The sequence below is a fragment of the Epinephelus fuscoguttatus genome, linkage group LG19 (genome assembly GCF_011397635.1).
Source record: "Epinephelus fuscoguttatus linkage group LG19, E.fuscoguttatus.final_Chr_v1".
NCBI lineage: Eukaryota > Metazoa > Chordata > Actinopteri > Perciformes > Serranidae > Epinephelus > Epinephelus fuscoguttatus.
In genome coordinates this window covers 29,448,349-29,473,179 of record NC_064770.1, presented here as the reverse complement: position 1 = coordinate 29,473,179, position 24,831 = coordinate 29,448,349, and the positions used below count along the sequence as shown (strand labels likewise).

Here is a 24,831-nt window from a genome sequence, read left to right as displayed (position 1 = left end):
ACTGTGGGAGGAAGCTGGAGCACCTGGAGAAAACCCACGCTGACACAGGGAGAACTTCAACTCTGCACAGAAGAGCAGCTCCACCCAGGGTTTGAACCCCCAACCTGGATTCAAACCGGAGGCAACAATGCTAACCCCTGCACCAATGTGCTGTCCTGATTAGTATCTCAGTAGGACCTGATTAGTATAAAAACAACTAGACATTGTCAATGATGATAAAGTCCCAGTGTCCTCAAATGAGTACTTCCTAATTAACAGTATCTTAGCTTGTTGCTGTTACTAAAATTAGTCACATTTGTATTCCATATCAAACTACAGTGGTTAGCATTGTCGCCTCTCAGCAAGAAGGTTCATGGTTCAAACCCTGAGTGGAAACCCTCCTGTGCAGAGTTTGCATGTTCTCTCCGTGTCAGCGTGGGTTTCCTCTACTCCAGCTTCCTCCCACAGTCCAAAGACATGCAGGTTAATTGGTGACTCTAAATTGCCCGTAGGTGTGAATGTGAGTGTGAATGGTTGTCTGTCTCTATGTGTCAGCCCTGTGATAGTCTGGTGACCTGTCCAGGGTGTAGCCCGCCTCTCGTTCAGTGTCAGCTGGGATAGGCTCCAGCCCCTCGTGACCCTTAACAGGATAAGCTGTTATGGAAAATGTATGAATGGATGAATGAACATTACTACCAGGTGCTGGGCTAGCCGCCCATCCACGAACATTAACATTAAACTGCTCATTCTGTGTTTCTACTGCTTTTAATCATCAAGCCTGTTTGTTTTAATGAGGAGGGGACCTCTGCAAATATTCAGCTCCTGGTAATAACCTCTTGAACAATGAATACTGACAGAGTCCCAAACGGGAGCTCCTGCTTGGCACATAGGAAAGGTTTGAGCTGCTTGCTATCTGCAATCCTCACAGCAAGATGCTACTTGATCCTGGCCTGGCTCCTCTCAGGATCTGTAAAATACAGCTTTTTAATGCTAGAAGACTAATCCAATACCACACAACAAATCTGGGGCCAGGTAAACACATATGTTTAGGAATATGCAACATAGTGCTTGACCCACTGTGTGACATGCTGGTCAGGTACAGGAGAACATCCAGTGCAAGACGCATTCCTCTGAAATGCATCGCAGAGTGCCACAGAAAGTCATTCCTGCCTGTGACCATCAAATTTTTAACTCTTCCCTTGGAGTGTCTGACAGTAGATTCTGGCCCTTGGACTTATTATTTAACTCGTCAGAGGGCTTTACAGCATGCAACACCCCTCTGTCCTCAGACCCTCACAGTGGATAAAGAAAAACTCCTCAAATAAAAACCTTTAATGGGGAAAAAGGTAGAAACCTCTGGAGGAGCACCTGAGGAGGGACCCCTCTTCCAGGACGGACAGATGTGCAATAGATGACATATGAGAGATGTAAGAGAGGGGTACGGCAAATAGTAATGACAACAGCATTAATTTGGTAATAATATTGTAGTAATATTTTGGTCATTACATTCAGTCAGAAGTTGAAATTAACCCTTACATGGAACACCACAGACTCTACTGCCATGTTTTCCTTAGTAAATGTAATGATTTTTTACTCTGAACATCACTACTTTTCTATTGAAATGAATGTAGGACATTAAAAGCCCTAAGTTACAGTGGGCACCTGAATGCAGCACAGCGAAGGTGACGTCACCGTCTATTTGACAGCGTCCCCGGCACGGACATCTCCTCCCTCCCTTCCTCCCTCTCCTTCTCCCTTAAGTCTAATTGTCCACTTGAAGACATGAGCATAGATGAATTAACACACTGTCGCCAGTCTGTTTCTGTTCAGCATTGACTTTATTGTAAACATTTAGGAGCAAAGAGTACACACACCACGGCTGCTCACACACACACAGCCGGGCCTCTGTGTCCATCCGTGCCTCCAGGACTCTTTGGGCTTCCTTCTGAATGCTGAGACACAAACTGTGGCCTCTCACAGACGGACAGGCACTATGACTAAACAACATGTTGCTCAGTGGAAACCATGTCGCTAAAAAAGAAAAACATCCTGCAGAAATGATCCCTTTGCTACAAGACATAATAACCGAAGATAAAATTGAATCCATCTTTAAATAAAAAATTAACAGGACAGTATCACATCATACAGTATCCATACTTCCATGTACTCTGTTCTTTGTTCTGCAGACAACAGCCAAAGACAAAGTACGTAGCAGCAGTAAAATATCTACAAGGCCTCCACAACACACACCTGCCTGGTTTGTGTCAAATATGAAAGTATTATTCTTTGTTCCTCAATGTTCTGTCCCCATTTACATCAAATGATGTCATCTTTACATTACTGATGACCACTATGTGTTTCTAGCAATGCTAGCCGTCTGCTGCACCATCCACCACTTTGGTCCAGACTGAGTGTCTCACATGGTCTCCAGAGGATGAACCCTGATGACTCAAATGATTCTCTGACTTTACATATCTTTTCATGATATGACCAAACACCTGTAAAACTAATAACATCCTTGTCATCATCAGCTGTGCTCCGACACACAGCATTTAGTGTTAATAAGCAAATGTTACCTACCAAACAGCACCATCATCGACTATGTTTACACACACACTAATATTCTGAATGTTACATGTCATGTCAGCAGCATATTCTGAATTACACCTTGTTCCGATTGAAGCATTTTCAGATTAAGATGTGAGAAATTTGCTGATATTATTCAAGTTTTAGGAGCATTCTTTGTACATGTGTACAGCGTATTCAGAGTATGCATCTCAACACGGGTCTTTACAGCAGCTTCCTTTTAAACGCTGTGCGTTGTCATGGATACATTGTACACAAATCAACTCGTGAACACTCTGCAAGGCTGTGGGGTCGAGATACATGCCCAAAAGAAAAGCCCACATTTCTTGTCACAAGGAGAAACACGCCTACTTTTATACATCATGACAGACTTGGATATAAACAGGCCCAGGATAACAAAATGACAAGCAGCTCCTATCATTCCACTTTTCCATATTTTGTAATGATGAACAACATGTTCTGGCATGTTAAACAGAGTATGCATATAAATGCCATGTAAACAGCTCAGAAGGAATATTGTCTTTTTCAGAAAATGGGAAAAAAAAATTGAACATTTTGTGCATGTAAACGTAGCCATTATGAGCATGTTAGCATTTAGCATTTAGCTCCAAGCACCACTGCGTCTGAGTACAGCCTCACAGAGCTGCTGGCATGGCTGCAGCCCTTTAGGCTGTGACTCAATTCTTGTTCTTCTGTAGTTGCCCTTGCTATTTTAAATGCATAAGTGCATTCACACTGACACTGAGTACCTGGGTGGTGTACACGTAACGGTCAAAATGTAAAGGGTGGAACGCTGGACACTCCTCACCCTTAATGGGCGCCATCTTGGCTACATAGTGAAAGGAGAGAGACCCACAAAGTGTGAAAAGGGCAGTCGAGGTAGCTACAGTGGTTGTGGTCGCTCCACTGGACAAGCAAATAAGCCAGCAGGTATTTTGGCGGGTGACAACTGTGGTAAAATGTTGGCAGTAACGCTCCATCCAGTTGCAATTTGCCAACAAAAAGAAGTGGTCAAATGTTGCAACCGTACAACAGCCGTGTTAGATTTGAGACAACACTAAATTCCCACACTACGCAAGTGAGTACATAGAGTACACAGTGCACTACATGTAAGTGTACTTACTGAAGTATCTGAATTGAGATACAGCATCAGTCTCGCTAATTTAAAGAGGCCTTTAGTTTCCATTCATTTCGGCTTAGTATGCAAATCAATTTGCAGACTTGAAACATGTTTACTGGAGAGTTAAGTGCAGACAAACTTAAAAAAGAGTGCAGCACCACTTAAGTGCCATACTGTAGTGAAAAGAATGAAGGCCAACGGCTGCCTGTAGAGGACTAATTTAAAATCACATACATTGGTCATCAGAAATGTAAAGTGTACACAGTTTTCAGTTAGTGGGCTGAAACATAAACAACACTTGTCCTATCAGTATGCACACAGTTTTACTTCTGCTGTCTCAGACTGTAACAGCCCACACGTTATTGCTTCATTATTGACATAAGCTTCTGCAGCAGCAACAAGCCCAAAAAAAAAAGCACAACTCTAGCAGCAAATCAACTCTAAACCAGGTCAGCAGGCGTCTGTGGTGAAGCCTGAGGTCACTGGGACGAGAGAAGCTTAGGCACTGACAAAGAGGAAGGGTTCGACCCTAAGAATGGCTACATTTCCACTTCCCATCATTCCTTGTTCTCTGTGGTTTTACAGCTGTGCGGTCTTTTAAGGTGCTTCCAGTCGGCCTCACTCTCACAGCGCTGGACGCCGCTGAAGAACTTCTTGATGAGAGCTCTGGCTTCTGCTTTGACTGTAGACACAGAGACAAGCGTTAGAGATGAGTCCATCGCATCTAGCAAAGCACAACTTTTAGATGAGAGGGCCCTCGCACCGAACTTAAGGGTGCTGACAGGCTGTCCCTTTCACATAAAACTTGAATTCTGGGACAGTTTGGATCATGTATTCTGGAGTTACAAAGTACTTCCTGTTTTGTGGTGACATTTGACAACTCGCCACAGTCACACAGTTCGACGAAAACTCAAGCCTTAGGCAAGGTTTAATGTCCAAGGTCTTAAGATGATACAGACAAAATTTGAAGTCAATTGGATCAAATCTGTAGGAGAAGTTTGTTAAAGTACGGCCCCTGGACATCGCCAAAAAATGCACAAAAGTGGCAGACGAAATTTAAAATGGCTGACTTCCTGCTGGGTTTAGGGCATGGCTCCAAGAGGCTTTTGTTTACATCATGGGATGGTACACATGCCTACCAATTCTCATACCTCTGGGTGAAACATACTGCAGGGGCTGCTTCATTGGACATAAATCCATCGCATGCAGCAGAGCACAACTTTAGATTTTTTCTCCCCTGCTTACCTTGGCCTTTCCCCCGACTCCTCCCCTCTGCCAGAAGGTGCGATAAGTAACGGGCGAAGGACTTAAACAGCTCCTGCAACCAAAGAACACAACAGATGAGAGTTCATTTAATTTCTTGTTGCTTTTCTGCAAACATTAAATTATATTTGCCGCTCTAACCTTGGTGGCAAACTTTCCCTGAGTGTAAAACGGGTCCAGGTAGCGAACAACGATGTCTGCAGTTTCCTTCAGTGTCACAGGTTTGGGTGGTTCGTTGACCGGGAGCAGGGCCCTCTCTTGTACTTGGGGGTTAAAGGTTACTTTTCTGTTGGCAGGGCGGCTGCGTTTCGCTGGAGGAGATGACTCTCTGTTTGCTTCTATACCAACTGTCATCTGGACACACACACATACGTAACATCAGTCACTGCGCGGAAGATAAATGTTAGGACTGGATGGGAAACAGACACTTACCCCTTCTGTTAGCGGTGGTTTAGACTCTTCCACTGTTACATTTTGTCTGTGTGAGAAGTAAATAGAATTTTAGAGACCTTTCCATCAACTGTTTCTTAAATCAGCCCCTAAATGACTGATTGTGTAACAGTTACTCACGCTGTGTTGCCTTAAATCTGTGAAGAGAACTTTGTTTTTGTTCTTTGAAATGATGCATTCACTTACTCTGCATTAGACTTCATACACTCTTCAGATGTATCTTGAAGCCGCTCCAGCTCCAACATTTCTATGTCATGGGTTTCCTTTTCTTCATCATCCATTATAACTATTACTTCTTTTTTACTGTCTTCTTGGATCACTTCCTGTGTCTCCACAGGGCTGACCTCTACATCTTCCACAGCGACAGGTGAGTGTTCCTGCTGGTTACTGTTTTCTTGAGGGAGCACCACCGCTGTGTGAGGTAACGTAGCATCAAGTCTCTTCAGCGTCTCCACCTCCTCCTCGCTTTTGTTGGCTTTTGTTGTTGTTTCTTTTTTCATAAAGTACTGGGAAATGTTGCGGGAACTCTTTGCAGCTTCCACTAGCTTCTGCTGCTTCTTGCTCATGGATCTGCCTGCCTTTGTCGGGCTGTTGAGGGACGCAGCGACGGCATTAGCTTTGGCTCTGATGGATGAAGTTACAGCTGAAGATGCATCTGTGTTTGTGTCTGTAGAGCCTCCTGAGCTGTCATTGTAAAATCCGCCGCTCTCTGTCCCTTTGTTAGATACATTTTCTAACATGGAGGGCTTCAGCAGATCCTTAGCAGTCTGGAAGGGGTTGGACGATCCCCTCAGGCCTGCTCCAACTCTCTTACGCTTCATCTGGAGGAACAATGCAAAAAAAGAGTTCATGTTTATATCTGAATACTCTGTAGCCACAAGAATCCACAATAAGTGCCTGTTAATTTGGGGAAGCATGCATGTAGTGAAGAGGATCTTACTGAGTAGATCTCAGATGCAGATGTGAAGCCCTGCAGTTCCTCAGAAAAAGAGGAAGATGAAGAGGAAGGTGCTTCTTCTTTGACTTTTGACTCATTTTCTCTGGATTCACTGCTGCTGCCAGTCTCTACACCTTCTCCTTTTTCTCCACGTGCTGATTTCTTCAACTCTGACACCTTTAAAAAAAGAGAGTTAGGAACATCCTCCCAATCTTACTGTACGCTGCTGACGATGCTGTGACAGGTGCAGCAGTGAGTCATTACCTTTTTTAGGACAGAAGCTTTGTACAAGTTGGAGGACTTGTTGCTCTTGAAGACCTCATACTCAATATCCACAGCTAAAGACAGGGTGTCACTGTTGAGAGACGAAGAAGACTTAGAAGACAATGCAGAGCAACTGTGAGGAAAGACAGTCAGAAAATTCAATAATGTTTGAGGCATGTGTCTGCAAAATTACTTGACGGTGTCTTCTGCCCTCTGGTGGCCATATAGTGCTTCCTGCAGGAGGCACAGGCAGTGCTCTCTGGCCTGCACAAGAGTATATATAAACAGAGTTAATAAATTAAAACTGAAATTATCAAGGAAGATCAAAAATAGAGGCATTAATAATTAAAGAGCCATATCTTTTTAATCTAGTGAAAAGACCACATTTGACAGAAATGTCTGCAGGATGGAAACTTTCTGCATTTAATCTGCTGCAGTTTTTATCTTATCTTTTCAGGTGCTGTATAAACACTGTCTCTTTTACATTAATGGTGTCAGTGTTGCTCAGCTGAAATGCTGCCTCAGTCAACGCCCGTCTTCACAGCTCATCACACTGAGTCACTGAATTCTTGGAGACGTGTTAATGAGTGCAGCAGGTATGAGGAATGTGTTCGCAGCGTTCAAGTACCTTTACAGTGAGCCTAGGGATCCTCTGACTGCTGGCATCTCTGAGTGGGCAGTCAGCATCTGCACAGCAGGATACATTGGTTATAAGACAGTACAGATCAGCCTGGATATTCATTCAGAATTATTTCATCCATCCATTGATATCCCGCTTCTGACACCATGTTATATCTGGACAGTTAACTAGTGAGTGATCGGCATAAATTTGCTTATTCAGCCATCTTTTAGAGCCCTGACACACCAAGTTGACAGTCGGCTGTCAGTGAGCATCTGTCGTTCTAGGTTTTGCAGCATGTCCCACTCTGTTGGCACTGATCAGCCCTTGTCACCTTTTTTTGGCCAATACAGCATTATAAATCAACGTAGGAGACAGCAGAGCTCGTCAGTTAATGAACTCACTCTCATGGCAATTCAGCTCAGTGCACGAGAAAAGAAACAAAAGTGAGGAAAGTAAACAAACGAAGGGAATGAGATCAAAACAAACTGGTTATATTAGGAAAGATTATTTTTCTAGCCATTGAGCTTTGGTTCTGTAGCAGCTCTGATTCTTTCGCAGGACTCAGAGTGTCTACAAGTATGAGACATTTAAATTTAATGCTTTTAAAAACCTTTTTTCTGAAGATAATCGTTTTAAAAATGTGATGTTTAAAAAAGAAAAATCCTCTTCTGTTATTTAAGCATTGTAAATAAGTATAAAGGTAATAAGTATATATGTGGTCATGTGTAGAGGTAGGTTTTATGTATAAACACAGTTATTAGAGTGAGTTAGGTTAGTTGCCAAAAGGTTAGTGCGAGTATTGAGTAAAAGACAATATTAGGTTCAGTGGTAGGTTTAAAGATTTGTTACATCAGAGGTGTCGACTTCACACAGAAGAGCTTCCCCCTTTTTAGCCAAAAAGATATTTAAAGACAGATAAATGAAATTAGATAAAATGTCTGTGGCAATTAAGACCTAACAAATTCAAATTTAAGACTATATAATGACTTTTATGGTCTAATACTTCTAAAATTTAAGAGGACCTGCAGACATCCTGAAAAATGGTTAGTAATTGCTTGTGTTATTGTTCCTTAATGCACTGCAAATAACCTTTGTCCTTTTAACACCGGGTTCTGTTGTTCATGTGCTGACTGGCTAAGTGGCGTCCTGAATTCGTCCTGTCATTCTCCCGGTTTCCCTTTCTGAATGGTGAATAGAGACTACCGCCACCTGCTGCTATGGAGTTATTTCCTCTCACACAGGTGCAGAATGTATGTGCTAGCTGGACATTGGCTGGAGTCTTTGTGGTGTGTTCAAGTACAACTTCTTGGCAGAGACATAGGCATCGTTAGGCGACGCAACAATCAGCATTTGCCACCACTAGTTCTTTTATGTCGGTTTGGTGTATCTGGGCCTTAATACAGTGGCTCAACAATATCATGACAACATTTACCTGGGGGAACAAAGTCTTCCTTCCGACCGTCAGTTCCCTAAAGAAACGAGCACAGACAGAAGTTAATTCTCAGATGTTCACTCAAAACATTCACTCTCACACATCTAATACTGTATCACAGGCTTGGGAACAACACTTGCTCCACTGCAAACACTCCACAAACACACACTCAAGGCACCGGACAAAAAGCTGTTAAGTTACCATCATCATAAAATCAGAAGAATAATCTCCTGACCTTTGACAGCCTTGTGTGTTTTATGATGCTAGTTCAATTTGAAAAATGATCAATAATCTGGTTCCTTCCCCATTAAAATACTTCTTATCACCAACAGAGGCGACATGTGATACAGCACAGATCTACTGATTTTGGCAGATCGGTCTTCTCTAGTAGAGACACAAATTTTGGAGCTCAGTACTGAGTTATGTAACAGCGTGCTGCGGCATTACTGATTCTAAATTTAAGATGAGAATCATGGCTAAAATCAACTCAATCATCTACCCATCACGCTTAAACACAAACACTTGATGTGTCTCATTGATGGGAACTCTCGTTGTTGTACAGTTAATATATACCGTCTTGTAATTGTGTTTTGAAATAAACAAAACAATGTGACACACTTCCTCCGTCTCTGCATCATTACCTCTCACCTCCTGCCATTCACACTTAACCCTCACACTGCTAAGTTAACCTATATGAGAGATTAGCTGGGCACCTTCTCAGTCACAGTGTGGTACAGCAACACAACCATGCTTGAGATGGAACAGTTAGAAAGTTGTACACATAGCGTCTGAGATCATTAGCTTTCATCTTTCCTCTGCCTCCTCTGTACATACCACACGTATCAGACACAAGATGCAGACAGTGATAGCTGCCTCTTTAAATCCCTCCCCTCCTGAAGGAGATCTAGAGCTTTAGATGGAGGACATCTCACCTCAGGATTAGTACATACCCTGAGGCTGATACTTGATACTTGAACTCTGATGCACAGGCACCACAACTGTGATGATGATCCTGACGAAAACTCTCTAGGAGAAACACGTTGGTTTATCTTTTACTCTGAGTGAGCTGGCCAGTCGTTGTTTTTTATAGTCATGTAGCTCTCAAGCCTGCGAACATGTTTTTGGGTGAAATATTACTTTCACCTAGTAGATCAATTACGTAAAGAGATTTAAATGAAGGTCTGAAAGGCTCACTTCACCAACTCATTTCTTCTTTGTTGTTTAAGTCAGTTTCTCTCTAATTTACAATTGTGGCATTCCTGCTTTTACTGAGCTAGACAGGCTCCACTTGGACCTGCTGACAAATAGTTGTACTTCAATGTTGTGCTGACTCCACTGAACATGTGGCAGCGATTTACCACAATCCTCTCTTACAGGGGCCTCACCAGCCCCTGCTTTCCTGCTGCAAACAGCTGGCAAACAGATGCACAGAGACGCAACACAAACACTGCGTGGAGTTGTTTTTCTAGCTACAGAAAATATACCTTTCTGAAAAGAGTTTGTGTGTTGATGATTGTGATTCACCTTCCGCATGCTCATCTGCTTCTTGAAGAGGTCTGCAAACTCCTTTTTCCTCTTTGTGGTGTCCTCGTCACCACTACCTGCCTCCCCTTCATCATACCTGCAAGATGTCATGTCAGTGTCAATCAAGTTCACCACTGCTGTACGTGATAACAAGTGGGGCAAATGCAAAGTAGTCCTGCCTCTCAAAGCCGTAGCCCTTCTTCCCTCCTTCATAAAGGTCCGGCAGGAAACCGAATGGTCCTCCTTTGCTCTGAACTTCAGTCTTGGTGCTGAGGACGGCCGCCTTCTCCAGCTGGGCTCGCACAAGCTTGGGGTTTCGACAATAGTCGCAGGCACCTGCACAGTTTGGCGTCTTGTCCCCAAAGAACTTGGAGATTGTGGCATGGCGACAGCTGAAGGAAAGATAAGAGACACTGTTAAAAACAAGGGATGGACTGATTTATCAGGCAAACATCGATATCAGCTGATATCGGCCTTGTTGACTGCCGTCGGCCAGTCAGCAAATACCTTGACATTTACCAATGGCAGTGGCTGATATTTTCTGTCGTGTCACATCAGTTTTGTGCAACTAAAAAGAAGGGCTTGAGACTAACAGCATCCCGTCATCCCAGGGATGAACAGAGATCTTCCATGGGACGGCTATGGGATCAAACTCTCTATCAACGTGTCAGGGGGCGCACTCTATTGTTTCCCTGATAATGCGATATTGTATCAAACAAAGCAGTGAATTAAATCAATAGGAGATCTAGTTAATGTTAGCTGTTCCCCAGCCAACATTTGTACATGGGGCCCATGTAGGTAGTAAATGGGCTTATAAATGGTCCCTTTATGAGACTGTCCAAAGGTTCCATAATGGCCCCATGCCAATTGCCCATATGGGTGGGTTTACCCAAGTGGGCCCAGGATAAGATGCCCAGTACAGGGCCATACCCATTTGGCCAACATTTGTACGTGGGCCCCATGTGGTTAGTAAATGAGCCGGAAAAAAGGGCCCTTTATGGGATTGTCTGAGGGTTCCATAATGGTCCCATGCCAATTGCCAACATGAGTGGGTTCACTCAAGTGGGCACCACATGGGTTAAGCTACAGCTACCTGGGTAGCAAGTGGGTATGGGCCCAAAACGGGCATCTTATCTGGGGCATGGGGCCATCATGGAACCCTTGGACAGTCCCATATAGAGCCCATTTTTCAGCCCGTTTTCTACCCACATGGGCCCCACGCACAAATATTGTCCGGGTTAGCTACTGGATGAAGTTTTTGGCAACAAGAGTGAAGAGATTTTTTTATGTTTTCACAGCAATATAAATTAAATATTAGAGAGGGAATTGTGATACTAATATAGATGTTTTTCATGCAAAAAAAGTTTATATTAAAGGCTGTTTCATAAATTGTTATGACTGAATTTGTGCTCATTCAAAGGTCGTGTAATGAAGGAATGAGTCACTTCAGAACAGTTAATCTATTATAATGAGTACTTCTTTGTTTCCCTGGCACAAAACGGGGAATAAATAACAACAAAAACAAAAAAAAACAACAACAACAAAATGTCACTATCGGCCCAGAATTGAAAAATCAGTGCATCCTTAATAAAAATGAAATACATGCAAGGACAGGCTGGTACAGCTCCTGTGAGCTACAGCAGAATACATTCATAAAGTCTAAAGTTGGCAACACAACAAATTCTAGATTTCATAGTGCTGCCTTTTTAATGCACTCTATTATGTATTGTAATATGTTTATTGGTTTTAAATGTCTTTTTCCAACAACAAAGATACAACACATGTATTTTAGACAGCAATGCAACAATTCCTCCCCTGACTATAACGAAACACTGTTTGTCATATATATTGACGACTTGAAATCGGAATCCCTGATTCCACCCTGCCCACCTGTCCATAGGATTACAGGTTACAAAATGCATTCAGGTAAAGGAGAGAAGCTACCAGAACTTCTGCTGTCATGCAACATCGATAGGCACCACCTTATTCTTTATCTTTATCGAGAGGTTCCTGTAGCGAATCCAAAAGGCCCAAAAAGGGACTCCATATCTTAATAAAGGTTTGAGAGGACTATTTTGAGTATGTATTTGATTTTTTCTAACTTACAGAAATACATAACATCTCTGACCCCATGAGGAAAGGATGGGGGAGTGCATCGCTTTCAATTAAGAAGGATCAAACATCTTGCCAGGAGCATTGTCAAAGCTATCCAAGTGTGGGCTTTATTTGGCAACATAACACAGGATTCCTTCAAAGTTGCACTGAAGTGCGCAGACTGGGTTGGAGTCCAGTTGGGTTTCAAGCATCTTGCTAAAGGCTTTAAAAATACTTATCCAGAAGGTGGAGAGGTTTGGACATTACTTATGTATTCTATTTTGACATATCTATTGTTGCTGTTTTAAATTGCTTTATGACCCTGTCTTGGCGAAGTCTCACTTGCACAAGAGTTTTAAAATCTCAATGTGACTTCCTAGTTAAATAAAGCTTATATATACACATTGGATTCTGCATCTAAAAGGTCAGTCGTGTTGATGTTTTTGAGCAAACCCCAAACATCTCTCCATCATACACAGAGCATCTAGTGCATTATTGATCTGTTAGCCATTGTGTAACCATCACACAGCACTATGATCAATGGTTCTGTTCTTCTATGAGTCAAACAGGTCTCCCTTGTCCCATGAAATAAAAAATACATCTGTCTGATAACGGATAACAGCTCCGTTAGCCTCCTCAGAACTTCATGCATCGATAACAAGAATACATTAGTGCAAATTAAATCTTGATTTGGGACCTAATTAGTCTTATTCTCTATAATTTCAGAGTTATTCGGACGCAATGCTTCGATTCTTTTCTAATGAGTTCACCTTCCTGCATTTTGCTTTGGATGCAATTGTTGCCATTATTTTAATAAAAAAAAGACCTCACACTTCTATTCCAGATCCAGTATTATGTAACAGTCAATATTCACACAACTACACACACACACTCACACACGGTCTGTTTGGGAAAGAGCCCATTAGATGAGCCACTTCAACAACATACTAACTGCCTTGCTGAAAATGGAAACTCTGCCTCCACAGCCATGAAAGAGAGTTTCACCAAAGGAGGTGGGGAGAGGCAGAGAGGCACACAAAGACTCTGTGAGGCAACAGTCACTCCCGGGGAGGGCTGCCAAACAGAGAACAGCCTCAGAGGGAGACAAACTAAAGTGAGGCACACAACAGATGAACTACTCTGCAACCAAAAACCACAAACAAGAAGAGAGCAAGAAAGCAAAGGACCAAAAAGAAGAGACAGATTACGAGGAGTCTGAGAGAGGTCAGAGGAGCACTCCACATGCAGAGTTTCATCAGTACCTGAGGAATAACCTCTCATAACCTTAATCTCAACCTGACTGCCTGTCTGGGTCTGCCCGTGTCCTCCTCTGGGTGACGTACTGCACGTTTCAACAACAAACTAGCACGCTGACAACGCTCAGCAGGTTAACTCCTCCAGGGAAGACATGTCATGTTCATCACTGCCTCCTCGTCATCAACTGGTCTGCTTACTTCTGTTTTGTAGTTTTTGCCAGTCAGTCTGGGCTGGGCTGAGTGTGTGAAAACAACAGAGACTCTCACGGGTAAGTGCATTTGACTGCGAGTGTGTCTGTTTCTGTGCAATTTGAGAGGCAAAGCACCTGCAAAATTCTCCAGGTTGAGAAGAATGTGAAGAATGTGTTCAGAAATAGACTTGTATAGTGCAAACACACATTGGGAAGTTAAACTACGCTGCTTTTAAATGTAACTGTGGCGTGTTTAAGTTTCTCACAATTTGAAAGCATCTTTAATAACACTAAGAGTTAATGAGGAAAGTCTGGTTTTGTGAGACCATGGTGACAGAAAATTGAGATTAATCATTGTCTGCATACTGAGATGATTTTAAGAAAGAACTAAATATAATAATAGATGACAACAGGATCTGAAATTAGCACCTCTCAAGTATAACTGCAGATGTGTCCTTATCAGTCAGACTCATCTGCCACACCACCAGCTAACTAACTAAGTCTGTACAGTGGTAACAGCATCCGGTTTGGTATCTGCATGTTCTTAAAATCTAAAACCACACTTGAAAACAATCTTTCATGTGAATTCTGCTGCACTAAAACTGGCACAATTCATCAAATAGCATGAAAACATTAGGTGGCCCTCAGCTGTCAGTGTATTTGGAATGCAGTTTAACAGCCCTGCAATAAATCTTGACTTGATGAGTGTTGTAATATTTAGTTTGTGTTTAAACTGTTTTATAGAGACGCTGATTCAGCTTTGTGGTCATGCTGTTTACCAGCCCTTTGCTAGGAGGCAAAAGCGTTAACTGACAGGTGTTATTAAGACACAACAGAGAGAAAAACCTGTTTACAGAGAAATGTAACACTGTACAATAGCCACAGTATTTTGGGGAACAAAAATTAAAGATATTTAAGGTATATTATGCGGATTTTACAAAAACAAAACAAAGTAATGTATATGACTCATCGTCTTAATCGTCACTTATGACCGACTAGAAATATGTGGCAGTGTGTTTTTCCTGCAGAGACTCTGCCCTCTGCCTGTATTTTCTTATTGTCTTCTTGTTTTTCTGTGTTCAGAACATTCCTGGGCCCAGCACGCAGGTGAGGTCTGGACTTAATAAAAAGGTAGCGACCCCGTGCCAAACCATAAGCAGCATGCATTCAAAAGGAGGCTGCAAAAATCATGGACACAGCACAGACAAATAAAAAAAGCAAAAATAGCAAATCTAGGGTTGACTGTCACTTTCACTGGCTATACCAGAGGTTTCCCAACTGGTCCAGCCACAGGGTCCATATTTCTCCTTAGTCATTAGTTCAAGGTCCACATAGTTTAATATATTCAGCGTCATACTTGTGTTTGGCCATGTTGTCGAGCTAGTTTGCTGTCTCTGTCATGTAGCTGCCCATTAGTCACTCACTCTATAGCAGGAAACGGCACTTCCAAGTAAAAGATCTGTGCCGTAAATTCACTGTACTTAGAAATAAAGTGTGTTTTTATAAACTTACAAACTCACGACCCACTTTTGGACTGCGACCCACCAGTTGGAAACCACTAAGCTATACACATTTAACTGACAGGTGTTACTGGATCACAATGGAGACAACAAATTAAACTTAATTACAGAGTAATGTAACACAGTACAACAGCCCTAGTGTATATAGGATGAAGTAACCTGAAGATAGTAAAGGTATATTTTTGGAAATGTGCTTCTTTGCAGGTATTCAGCTTAGCTTAGCAGTGCTAATAGCACAAAGAATGGAAACAGCAACAACACCTAACTCTGTACAAAAGTAACAAGACTGGCCTATCAGCACCTCTAACGATCACTAATTAACAGTTTATATATTTTTTGTTCAATCTGTACAAAAACCAAAGCATGAAAACAACAATTTGCTATTATACAGTGGGTTATGTGAGGAATTTCTTATTTGCTGCACCAGTTGCCAAGAAACCGGTGGACACTCAAGGTACAATCAGACCCATTACCAATTATAAAATGGCTAATTGTCATTTTTACTCTATGGTCTTTGTATTCTCTTTACCATTAAAACATACGATATATAATGTGTTAATTAGTGAGCTTCAGAGGTGTTGATAGGCTGATATTGTTACCTTTGGACTAGAGATGTGCGCAATCAGTCGACTAGTTAATTAAGCTTTGCTAAATTTGTTGGTCGGCACCGGAAATACTAGTCGATCATACTTTTTTAAAAAGATATCTTTTAGGGTTTCTTTTCCTTTACCTGACAGGACAGTTGTTAGCATGAAGGGGGGAAAGAGAGTGGGAACAACATGCAGAGAAGGGCAGCATGTTGGTATTGAGCCTGCAGCCACTGTGGCAAGGACAGAGCCTTTGTACATGGGGCACCTGCTCTACCAGGTGAGCTTACAGGCGCCCCCTACTCATTTTTAAAAATAGTCATTATTTAATGCGATTGCGTTCACCCAATGTAAATGCAGTTGTAATAATCAGGCACATTTCCTAAAGATGTATTTTCATAAAGGATAATGTTTTCAATAAAAGTTATTGTTTAACGTTGTTGTCATGTCTTGTAGGATAATGTGTCATGTTCATAATGTACGGTGCAAATGGCCACAAATTTCAGCGACACTTGAAAGTGCAATTTAGTTTTTGAAAAGTAGGATTACTGGCTCTTATTAAATGTTCAATATTTTTTCAGACAATGTTTAACCTTGTAGATTAAATTATGCTCAATTCTGATTGACCACTAGTGTAAGTTTAAACCTCAATTTAAACGCCATGGAAATTAGTCGTTATTCATCCCTACTTTAGACAGAGATGGGCTAGCTTTTCCCCCATTTATTGTCTTTTTTTCATATAAAATAATTTATAATTTTTTAGACAGTGCAAGAGAAATCATATAGTGCAATACAGTACTTTTTAAAGTATTTGTGCTAAGCTAAGCTAGCCTGCTGCTGGCTCCAACTAGCTACATACTGCAGACATGACAGCGGTGTCAATGTTCTCATCTAACCCCCAAAAAGCTTTTCTCCAAATGTTCCTATTCCTTTAACAATATAATGAACTATATTCTATCATACAGACTTTGTGCTACTTTGTTATTGTAGGTATGATGTTTCATAATGCAATTCGACGCAGCACAGCCAGCAGAGAGCTGAACCCACAGACTGTCACACCCAGTGAAATTTGATTTACTTTAGAGCACAATAACACAGTCAACATTAAGTCTCTTGACACTTGGAACGCCACCCATCACGGTGACTTAACACATTACAGTCTGCACACATTAAACACAGGTGCCCAGAGAGCCCTCCTTCAACACAGAGAACACTGAACACAGCGTTACCTCCTTTTGTCACATTGTTTTCTGACAGAGGGTTAACCTGTTAGTTATGCTGAACACCTTAAACCACCAGCACCACTCCCGTGTCATTACTGTGGTGAACACACTCACACTTGGCTAGAAAAACCACATGCTTTACATCTGTGCACTTCCAGGCAGTAAAACTCCTCACACTCCTCTGTCACACTTATCCTCCCAATTTCTCTTTAAAAGGGAACCTGCAGATTGAGAAACTGTTAAACCGTACTTCATCATGCCGGTAGATAAAAAGCTGAAAGTTACATGCTTATGTCAACACACCAGCGATGTCGTCTCACCCACTCAGGGTGCAAGTAACAAGCAACAGGAGTTATATCCTGATGACTCTGAACGCAGGCAAACAAATGAGACACTGTGTAAACCAAATTCAAGCGTGACCTTTTCACTGTAAATTCTTCCACCACACCAGGATGGATGCCAGAGAGGAGACACTGAACATCCTGAACAGGATATGGGTCAAGCTGCAGGGTCTGCCCAGTGCCAACCCTGTAGAGCTGGGAGCGTTCTTTGTCATCTTAACCTTCATCTGTGAGTCTGCTCTTTACATTGTCATTAGTTTATGTATTTTATTAAAGGGTAACATTTTTCAACCTGGACCCTTTTTTCCCCATGTTTATGTGTTTAAGTGATTGATGTGAACAACAATTTTTGAAACTGGTCCAGTATTGAGAGAAAGGGCTGCAGCCAGCAACCATGCAACACCTGCTATGTAACCAGATGGGGTAATTGTGCGCTGTCATTGTAAGGCCATTAAATGTCCCTTTAGCTTTTGCTTCATCCAGTCTGTTTGTTCTTGTGTGAAAGTCTCATTTAAAGACAGGATTGGGAACCTAACTCTGTACTTTTAAGGGTACTGACCACCTTACATTGGTACAACCGAGTACCAATTAATGTTAAATCAACTGGTGCTAAATTTTGCTTCATAACACTTTGCGGTACTTCTGTCTTCTGCTTTGAACACAGCAGCTCAGCGGAGCTCTGTTTCTACTGTCTGTCTCTGCTGCAAAGCCCCCCAAAGCCAGCCACAGAGCTCTGCAGCAGGCGACTTTCTAGCTTTGGGGCACTTGGCAATGCTTGCACCTCCTGTCAAAACCCAACATTCTCATCCAGGTGCACTCTTAGGTACAAAAATTTGGCACTAATTGATTTCACAGTAATCGGTACTTGGTATTATTGACATTATTTGTTCAGTACCCTTAAAAGTACCGAGTTAGGTGCCCAACCTTGTCCTTGAGTGAGACTTAAGCCCTGTTTCTGCCAAACACTTTCGGTATGGTACCTTTGGAACCAAAGTAACCCCTCAGACATGGTACTGAGACCGTAACACATCCACTGCAAACAGTACTCTTAAATGTGGGCGGGGTTGTACCGAACTGAACTGAACCGTACTGCTCGGTGGAAACAAGGCTTTAGACGTAATAACAAACAGACCGGATCAAACGAAAGGTAAAAGGTCACTTTAGACACTCACAATAACAATCTGAGCCTGTCTGTGACAAAAATAACCACTTTTAATGGACATACAGCGATGATGCACAATTGCCCCATCTGCTTACACCATGGGTGTTTCACAGCTGCTGGCTGCTGCCCTCTCTCTCAGTACTGGACCAATTTTAAAAATTGTTGTTCGCATGAGTCCCTTAGACACAAAAACATGGGAAAATTGGGTCCAGGTTGAAAAATGCCAAAGTTGTCCTTTAAGAGTGGCCTGGTACTGATGTTATTTTATTTGCTCTATCACAGTGGTGGTCGTTCTCTTCATGGTGCTGACCTGCGTGAACTACTGCTGCTGCTGCTGCTGCTGTTGTCGCAAGACCGCAAAAAAGGGATCGACCATTTGAGCAAATGTGTACCACCTGATGAGACCTAACAAGCGATGGTGATAAAAACATCTTTGAGACACAACAACAGCTCATTCAGCTCTCTCAAATGAACCCTATAAGTGAATGAAAACTCCTTCTGGGAGTCATGGCCATATACTTCATAAACATTCAAGACATTTCAGTGACTGTTGAAGCCTCATGCAGGGTGTGTTCAGCGGAGTTTGAGGGGCCCAACCCTTGAAAAACAAAACAACCTGACAAACGCAGAGAAGGACGTCCTGACCGGCTGCCAAACACACCTGCTGAAGCTGCCAGGTTTTCAGGAGAATCCACATTCTTCAGAGCATCCCTGTGCTTTTCAGGGCAACAACACCCAACAACCACACCTCTGCCCTGAGGAAAAGGAAGGGCTGATCCAAATAATACCGGCATGGAATACGAGCTATAAAAATGTGTAGGATAATTAAAAACTGCAGGGAGCTGCGCTGTGATATATGAAGGGGAGAGCCAAATTATTTTGTTATGCTTTTCTAAACCTTACTATGTGTCATTCTTGAGGAATGAGTGTTGGCAGTCAGACATGGAGTTAGATAAGATCCTCCTGAGGGGGAAGCTTTCTGACCTCAAAGAGTTTCTTGACATACTTCACAACAAAACATAGATCAAGTCTGCCCTCTGCTGTACACATACTGAAATGGACTATGACTGTATTTTTAAAAGCACAGCGTGCATGTAATAACTTTTGTTTCATGTATGAAACTGCATATATATGTACAAAGGGTGGGGATATATAATTCTTTGACTGTACACTTTTATATACAATAAACAAAATGCATGTGTGAGCGCTTTACTTACGATTCTTGAGCACAGAATGACACCATGGCATCGAAGTCTGTAATGGCTGCTTTGTCCGTCTCCTTTTCAAAGCCACGTTTCGCCTGTAGACAAGTTTACAAAATGATCACACACCTGAGTTCTTCAAATGTGAACTCTTTGCATTTTGAGTTGCTGTGCTGACCTGTTTGCGGCCGATCTCCTGGCGGATGAGGAAGCTGATTTGCTCCTGGTCTTTCTTAGAGTAGTATGTGCGACAGAAGGAGGGCAGGCCGTCTCTCCCAGCTCGCCCTGACTCTTGGTAGTAGCTGGCTAGGGACTTTGCGAGGTTCCAGTGAGCTACGAATCTGCGGGATTAAAGAAAACATCAGCACGTGCATTTCCACAAATCTTTTTATTAATTTTTTACTAGATTTATGGGCAGTATACAATGACATATTATGTCAGAGTGAGCTGGTCTCTGGTTCGTATACCAACTTACAACATTGACAATATGAATTGAGCCCATACTGTTAATTCGTATCCTAATGTCCCATATCCATATAACCTTCCCACCCTTACTCGAAGTGATAATAATAAAATAAATATTTAAATCAAACATCAGGCACATGTAGAAAATGATAATAGTAATAAGATAAGATAAGGGAAAAAGATAAAGAAAATAGCATAAATAATAAAATAAAATAACATTAAAAATAAATGAATAAAATAAAATAAAATAAGAATAAATAAAAAGTAAATTGGTAACAACTGGATTCTGGGAAATATTGTGAAAGCACATGCAATTCTGTCACTGATACAACACCATGCATCTTGCCTCACCTGACGTTGGCCTTGTCTACTCCCATACCAAAGCTGATGGTGGCTGCAATAACCAGCACCTTCCCCTGCATCCACTCATTCTGGACCTCTGTGCGATCTCCTGCCTTCAGACCTGCATTATAAAAGATAAAGTAAAGCATTTGACCCCAAATCTTGTGTTTTCCAATCCTATGCATATAAGGATGAAATCAGTATTACCTGCATGATAAGGTTTGGCTGAGACTCCGAGCTTAGTCAGCTGGTGAGCCACAGTTTCGCAGCCCTCTCTGGTCCGACAGTACACAATCCCACAACCCTGGTGACAGACATTACATACAGTAGGTTAAAGAAACCAGCAGTGGTGAGTCAACAAAAACGATACTCAAGTAAGAGCATCGTTACAATAATTATAATGACTCAAGTAGAGGTAAAAGTACACATAGAAATAACCACTTGAGTAAAAGTAAAAAAGTATCTCATAAAAAACAAGTAGTGAGTAACTATTTGATGCAATTTATAACATCAATGTATTACATTCAAACAGGTGCTCAAAAACAGTCATTTTAGTTTGCTGAACACTGGTCTACTGCTGACTTGGTCAGTTAGTGTTATTGTGTGGCTTTGGTGAATCCAAACTAACCCTTTAAAATGCCAAAGTGAGACAATGGCCCAAACTAACTGATCAAGGCAGCAGTAGACCAGAAGCTCCTAACGCCTTTTATCAATGGAGTCTGGCTTTGAGGAGAGCAATATAACGGCTTCAGTTACCCATCACAAATCACTGTCTGATGTAAAGGTAAAACAGTGAGAATGTTCTAAAAACAGTGTACACTTACAGTGATATTGATTTTTTTTAAGGACGCTAAAATACATTTTGTTGCTGCCCCCTGTCAACAGCATCATATTGCTTAGCTTTCAAAGCGGTGCTCCGACCTGCTTCTCCAAACTCAGGCAGCGACTATAAATAAGTACCTCATACAGCCCCACTTCAAAAAATCCTAAATCTCCCTTTTAAGTGCCACATCAAGAACCAGACAAATGACAGGGGATGCTCAAAGGTGAAGCTTTCATGTAGTCTGCATCATGTTTGTGTGTTTGTTTTTATTTCTCGCTGTTGTGCATGTGCGCTCAGCTGAATATAATTATTGTTTACCACTAGGGATGCACAATATTGGATTTTTTGCCGATATCCGCTTTGCCGATATGTACCAATGTTTGTGCCATGTTTGTTTATCCCTCTAGCTCTGCTTTCCAAAGCGCGGCCGAAATATATCTCGCGAGCTCTAGATAAAGCCCAGCTGGATACTAGCGTTACTCCAGGTGGAGGTGTCTCGTCCTCGGTCACATCCAGACCTTGAAAATAAGGCTGCAACCGGTCCCATTCCTTGCAACAGAGGCATTCCTCTTCTGTGGGCATTGGGGCACAGCATTCACAGGTACACCACCAATATCCAGAGCTACGCAGCCTTGCAGCAGCCATTCCTCCTTTCTCGTCCTCTACCTGTTGCGCCTCTCTCTCTCTCCTCCTCTGTTCTTCAATTTCACGAAGCTCTTCTGTTTACCATTTAGCTGTGCTTTCCAAAGCGCGGCCAAAATATCGCGAGAACCAGCAGCAACAGCTGGAAGGAAGAACCGGACAGTAGCCTGAAAAGTTCATTCATTTATTTTATGAAAGATTTATAGAATAATGGCTGACTTTTTGCCAGACTTTGACTTTGTGGAGGAAGAATTTGATTTTGCAGAGTTTGATGGCCACCCTTATCTATTTTAGCCAGAATACACTGACGAAGAGCTTCATGAAATTTAAGAACGGAGGAGGAGAGAGAGAGAGGCGCAACAGGTAGAGGACGAGAGAGGAGGAAAGGCTGCTGCAAGGCTGTGTAGCTCTGGAGATTGGTGGTGTACCTGTGAATGCTGTGCCCCAGTGCCCACAGAAGAGAAATGCCTCTGTTGCAAGGAATGGGACCGGTTGCAGCCCGTTCACTTACGTTTTAACAGGACTGACGCTACTATGCGCCCCGGCTGTATCTAGGCTAACGGCTAACATGCTAACTATTATTTTTATGTCACTAGTCACTTGAAACAAATTTAGGACGATAGGAGACAGGTTGAAATAAACCGAAATTTCCCTTTAACAGCTTTCTACTGTTTTGTTGAAATCTGTAAAGTTTAAAAGGAATTTTCTTGTATGTATATAATAACGGTGAGAAATAGTCTAGGGAACACTTTTAGTTAACCACCGCTTTTCTATTCAGATAATTCTGTTTCTATCCTTCCAAATGAGCTGTTCTTTGTCTAGCACCCAAACATGACCAGGATTTTAGTGACAACATAAAAATTAAAAAAAATTGATGATGTGATCTATCATTCAGGGAAAATAAGCTGCATCACAAAAACAATGCCAACCTGTCCCTTGGAGCCGCTGTCCAGTGCCAGTGCCTTCTGAATGAAGGCGTAGAGGTGAACGTAGGGGTTTGGCAGCAGCTCCCTGAAGATCACATCGTAGTGCAAGTTACTGCGGAAGACAGGTGTAACAAAAGAGAGTGGCGAGCTCAGCTTCAGGGACTGCACAATGTCATCTTGTACATTCTTGGGCGCTGTCGCTGTCAGGGCCAAACAGGGAACCCCTGGCATGCGGCCACGCAGCACTCCCAGTTTGAGGTAGTCTGGCCTGAAATCGTGGCCCCACTGGGAGACACAGTGAGCCTCATCCACAGCCAGATAAGACAGCAGACCGCGGGAGCACAGGTCCGTCAGGCAGGGCTGGAACGAGGGAGAGGCAACCATCTCTGGGGTGATGTAGAGCAGCTTCAGTTTGGGGCTGCTGCTGCCCAAGTCAGCCAGGATCAGACGGCGCTCGCCTGCTGGGAGCTTGGAGTTGATGGAGCAGGCAGGGATGTTGAGACTCTGCAGGTGGTCCACTTGGTCCTGGAGAGGAACACAGGAAGAGATTAACACATAATTGAGACTGTGCATTACATAGGAGCGGTCCAATCAGAAGCAGAGACTGACCTGAATGAGGGCGATTAGCGGGGATATAACCAGAGTAATACCCTCAGCCAGGACAGCAGGCAGCTGGTAACACAGGGACTTTCCTGCTCCAGTGGGCATGCACACAAACACATCTTTGTCTCCTGTGGCAAGACACAACACCAGTTACCACCGTGCCACACATTATTCCCTTTGACAACACTACATGTAATATAACTACAACTACACCACATATTTACATATGAACAGGAATGTCAGTTAAGTTGCTGTTGCTCCGAGACAGCTAACGTCTGCTAATTAGCACTGAGACAAACTAACACAGCAGTGGGTATAAAAGCAAATTTCTGTGTTACTTTTGACGACTGCTTTCACAACATCCTCCTGCTGCTTAGTCCGAAAGTTGTCAAACCCAAAGTGGGTTTTTAAAGCTTGTTTCAAAGTTGTTGTCATCGTTTATCTCCCTGTAAAGGAACCTCTTCGGTGTCGTCGCACACTAATGACGTCATTAAAGTCGCGATAAAAACGAAAACTAAAAATAAAGTGGGGTTTTTTTCTATTATATTGTATTCGGTGTTTATATACTTAATGCTATTTATTTATATAGTATTTTATATTTTTATTTATTGCCTTATGTTTTTATCATCTTGCTGGAAAAAGATGCAGCGTGGTGTTTATGCTTTGTAACGGCTTGCGTCAGAGCTCTCTGATTGGTCCAGCTGGTACACGCCTTTCACAGCTGCTGGACACATGTGAGGGATACATTACATGGCCAAAAGTATATGGACACACATGTGCGCTCAGATCCTATACTTTAGGGGGAACTAGGCCCATTTTTAAAAATTTGTACACGTTGTTCCTATGGCCTAAACACTAAAAAATATTAGTAAACAACAACAAATCTCCCAAATCCAAAAGCTAGAGTGCTAAAACTCAATGTGACATGACATGGCCTGGCGTTATGGTCAAATGGTTTCAACCTATATTGACAGACACCCATGATAATACAGTGACCGCTACAGGACAAATTAGCAACCTACACACATTTTACACCACAGACGGCTCCTATGTGAATGAGACAAACGCAACAGTTTCATCTTTCAGTGAAAAAGTATTCATGGAATGGAAGATAAATGATACAAGCACAACCATAATTTTATCTGAATAAAAGTCCAGATATTGTGATCAAGGTTTACTTACATATTTACCAGTAAACTTTGGAGGGAAGCAGGGGGGCGTTTGCTCTGCTCTCCTCTCATTTTCCTATCTTCTCCTCCCCAGCCCTCTCTCCTCCT

At 42.3% G+C, this 24,831-nt stretch overlaps 1 protein-coding gene and 1 long non-coding RNA gene across 2 annotated transcripts; one reads left to right on the top strand and one right to left on the bottom strand.

Annotated features, from left to right (window-relative positions):
- Positions 1–1,811: 1,811 nt before the first annotated feature.
- Positions 1,812–24,022, bottom strand: recql5 (RecQ helicase-like 5). The gene is made up of 19 exons (XM_049560856.1): positions 23,893–24,022; positions 23,561–23,682; positions 22,955–23,476; positions 20,768–20,864; positions 20,570–20,681; positions 19,932–20,094; positions 19,769–19,851; positions 10,357–10,569; positions 10,178–10,274; positions 8,654–8,690; positions 7,228–7,286; positions 6,793–6,863; positions 6,600–6,690; positions 6,339–6,512; positions 5,585–6,219; positions 5,381–5,426; positions 5,090–5,302; positions 4,931–5,003; positions 1,812–4,367 (listed from the first exon to the last, which is right to left on the bottom strand). Exons 1-19 carry the CDS (start codon positions 23,987–23,989, stop codon positions 4,243–4,245), a joined length of 3,030 nt encoding a protein of 1,009 aa, XP_049416813.1. The 5' UTR covers positions 23,990–24,022; the 3' UTR covers positions 1,812–4,242.
- Positions 13,335–19,754, top strand: LOC125879204 (uncharacterized). Its single transcript, XR_007447838.1, has 4 exons — positions 13,335–13,796; positions 14,802–14,849; positions 17,500–17,618; positions 18,834–19,754. It is a non-coding gene; the product is annotated as an uncharacterized LOC125879204 (long non-coding RNA).
- Positions 24,023–24,831: the final 809 nt, after the last annotated feature.

What these genes read in the sequence shown, in the direction of transcription:
- recql5 (XM_049560856.1), bottom strand. Translation starts at nt 23,989, where the DNA reads ATGACAACAACTTTGAAACAAGCTTTAAAAACCCACTTTGGGTTTGAC. An exon ending in TCATTCTGTGCTCAAGAATC is followed by an intron (nt 10,570 to 19,768) that starts GTAAGTAAAGCG and finishes TCTTTCCTTCAG; the next exon opens with CTGTCGCCATGCCACAATCT. An exon ending in AGCAGATGAGCATGCGGAAG is followed by an intron (nt 8,691 to 10,177) that starts GTGAATCACAAT and finishes TCGTTTCTTTAG; the next exon opens with GGAACTGACGGTCGGAAGGA.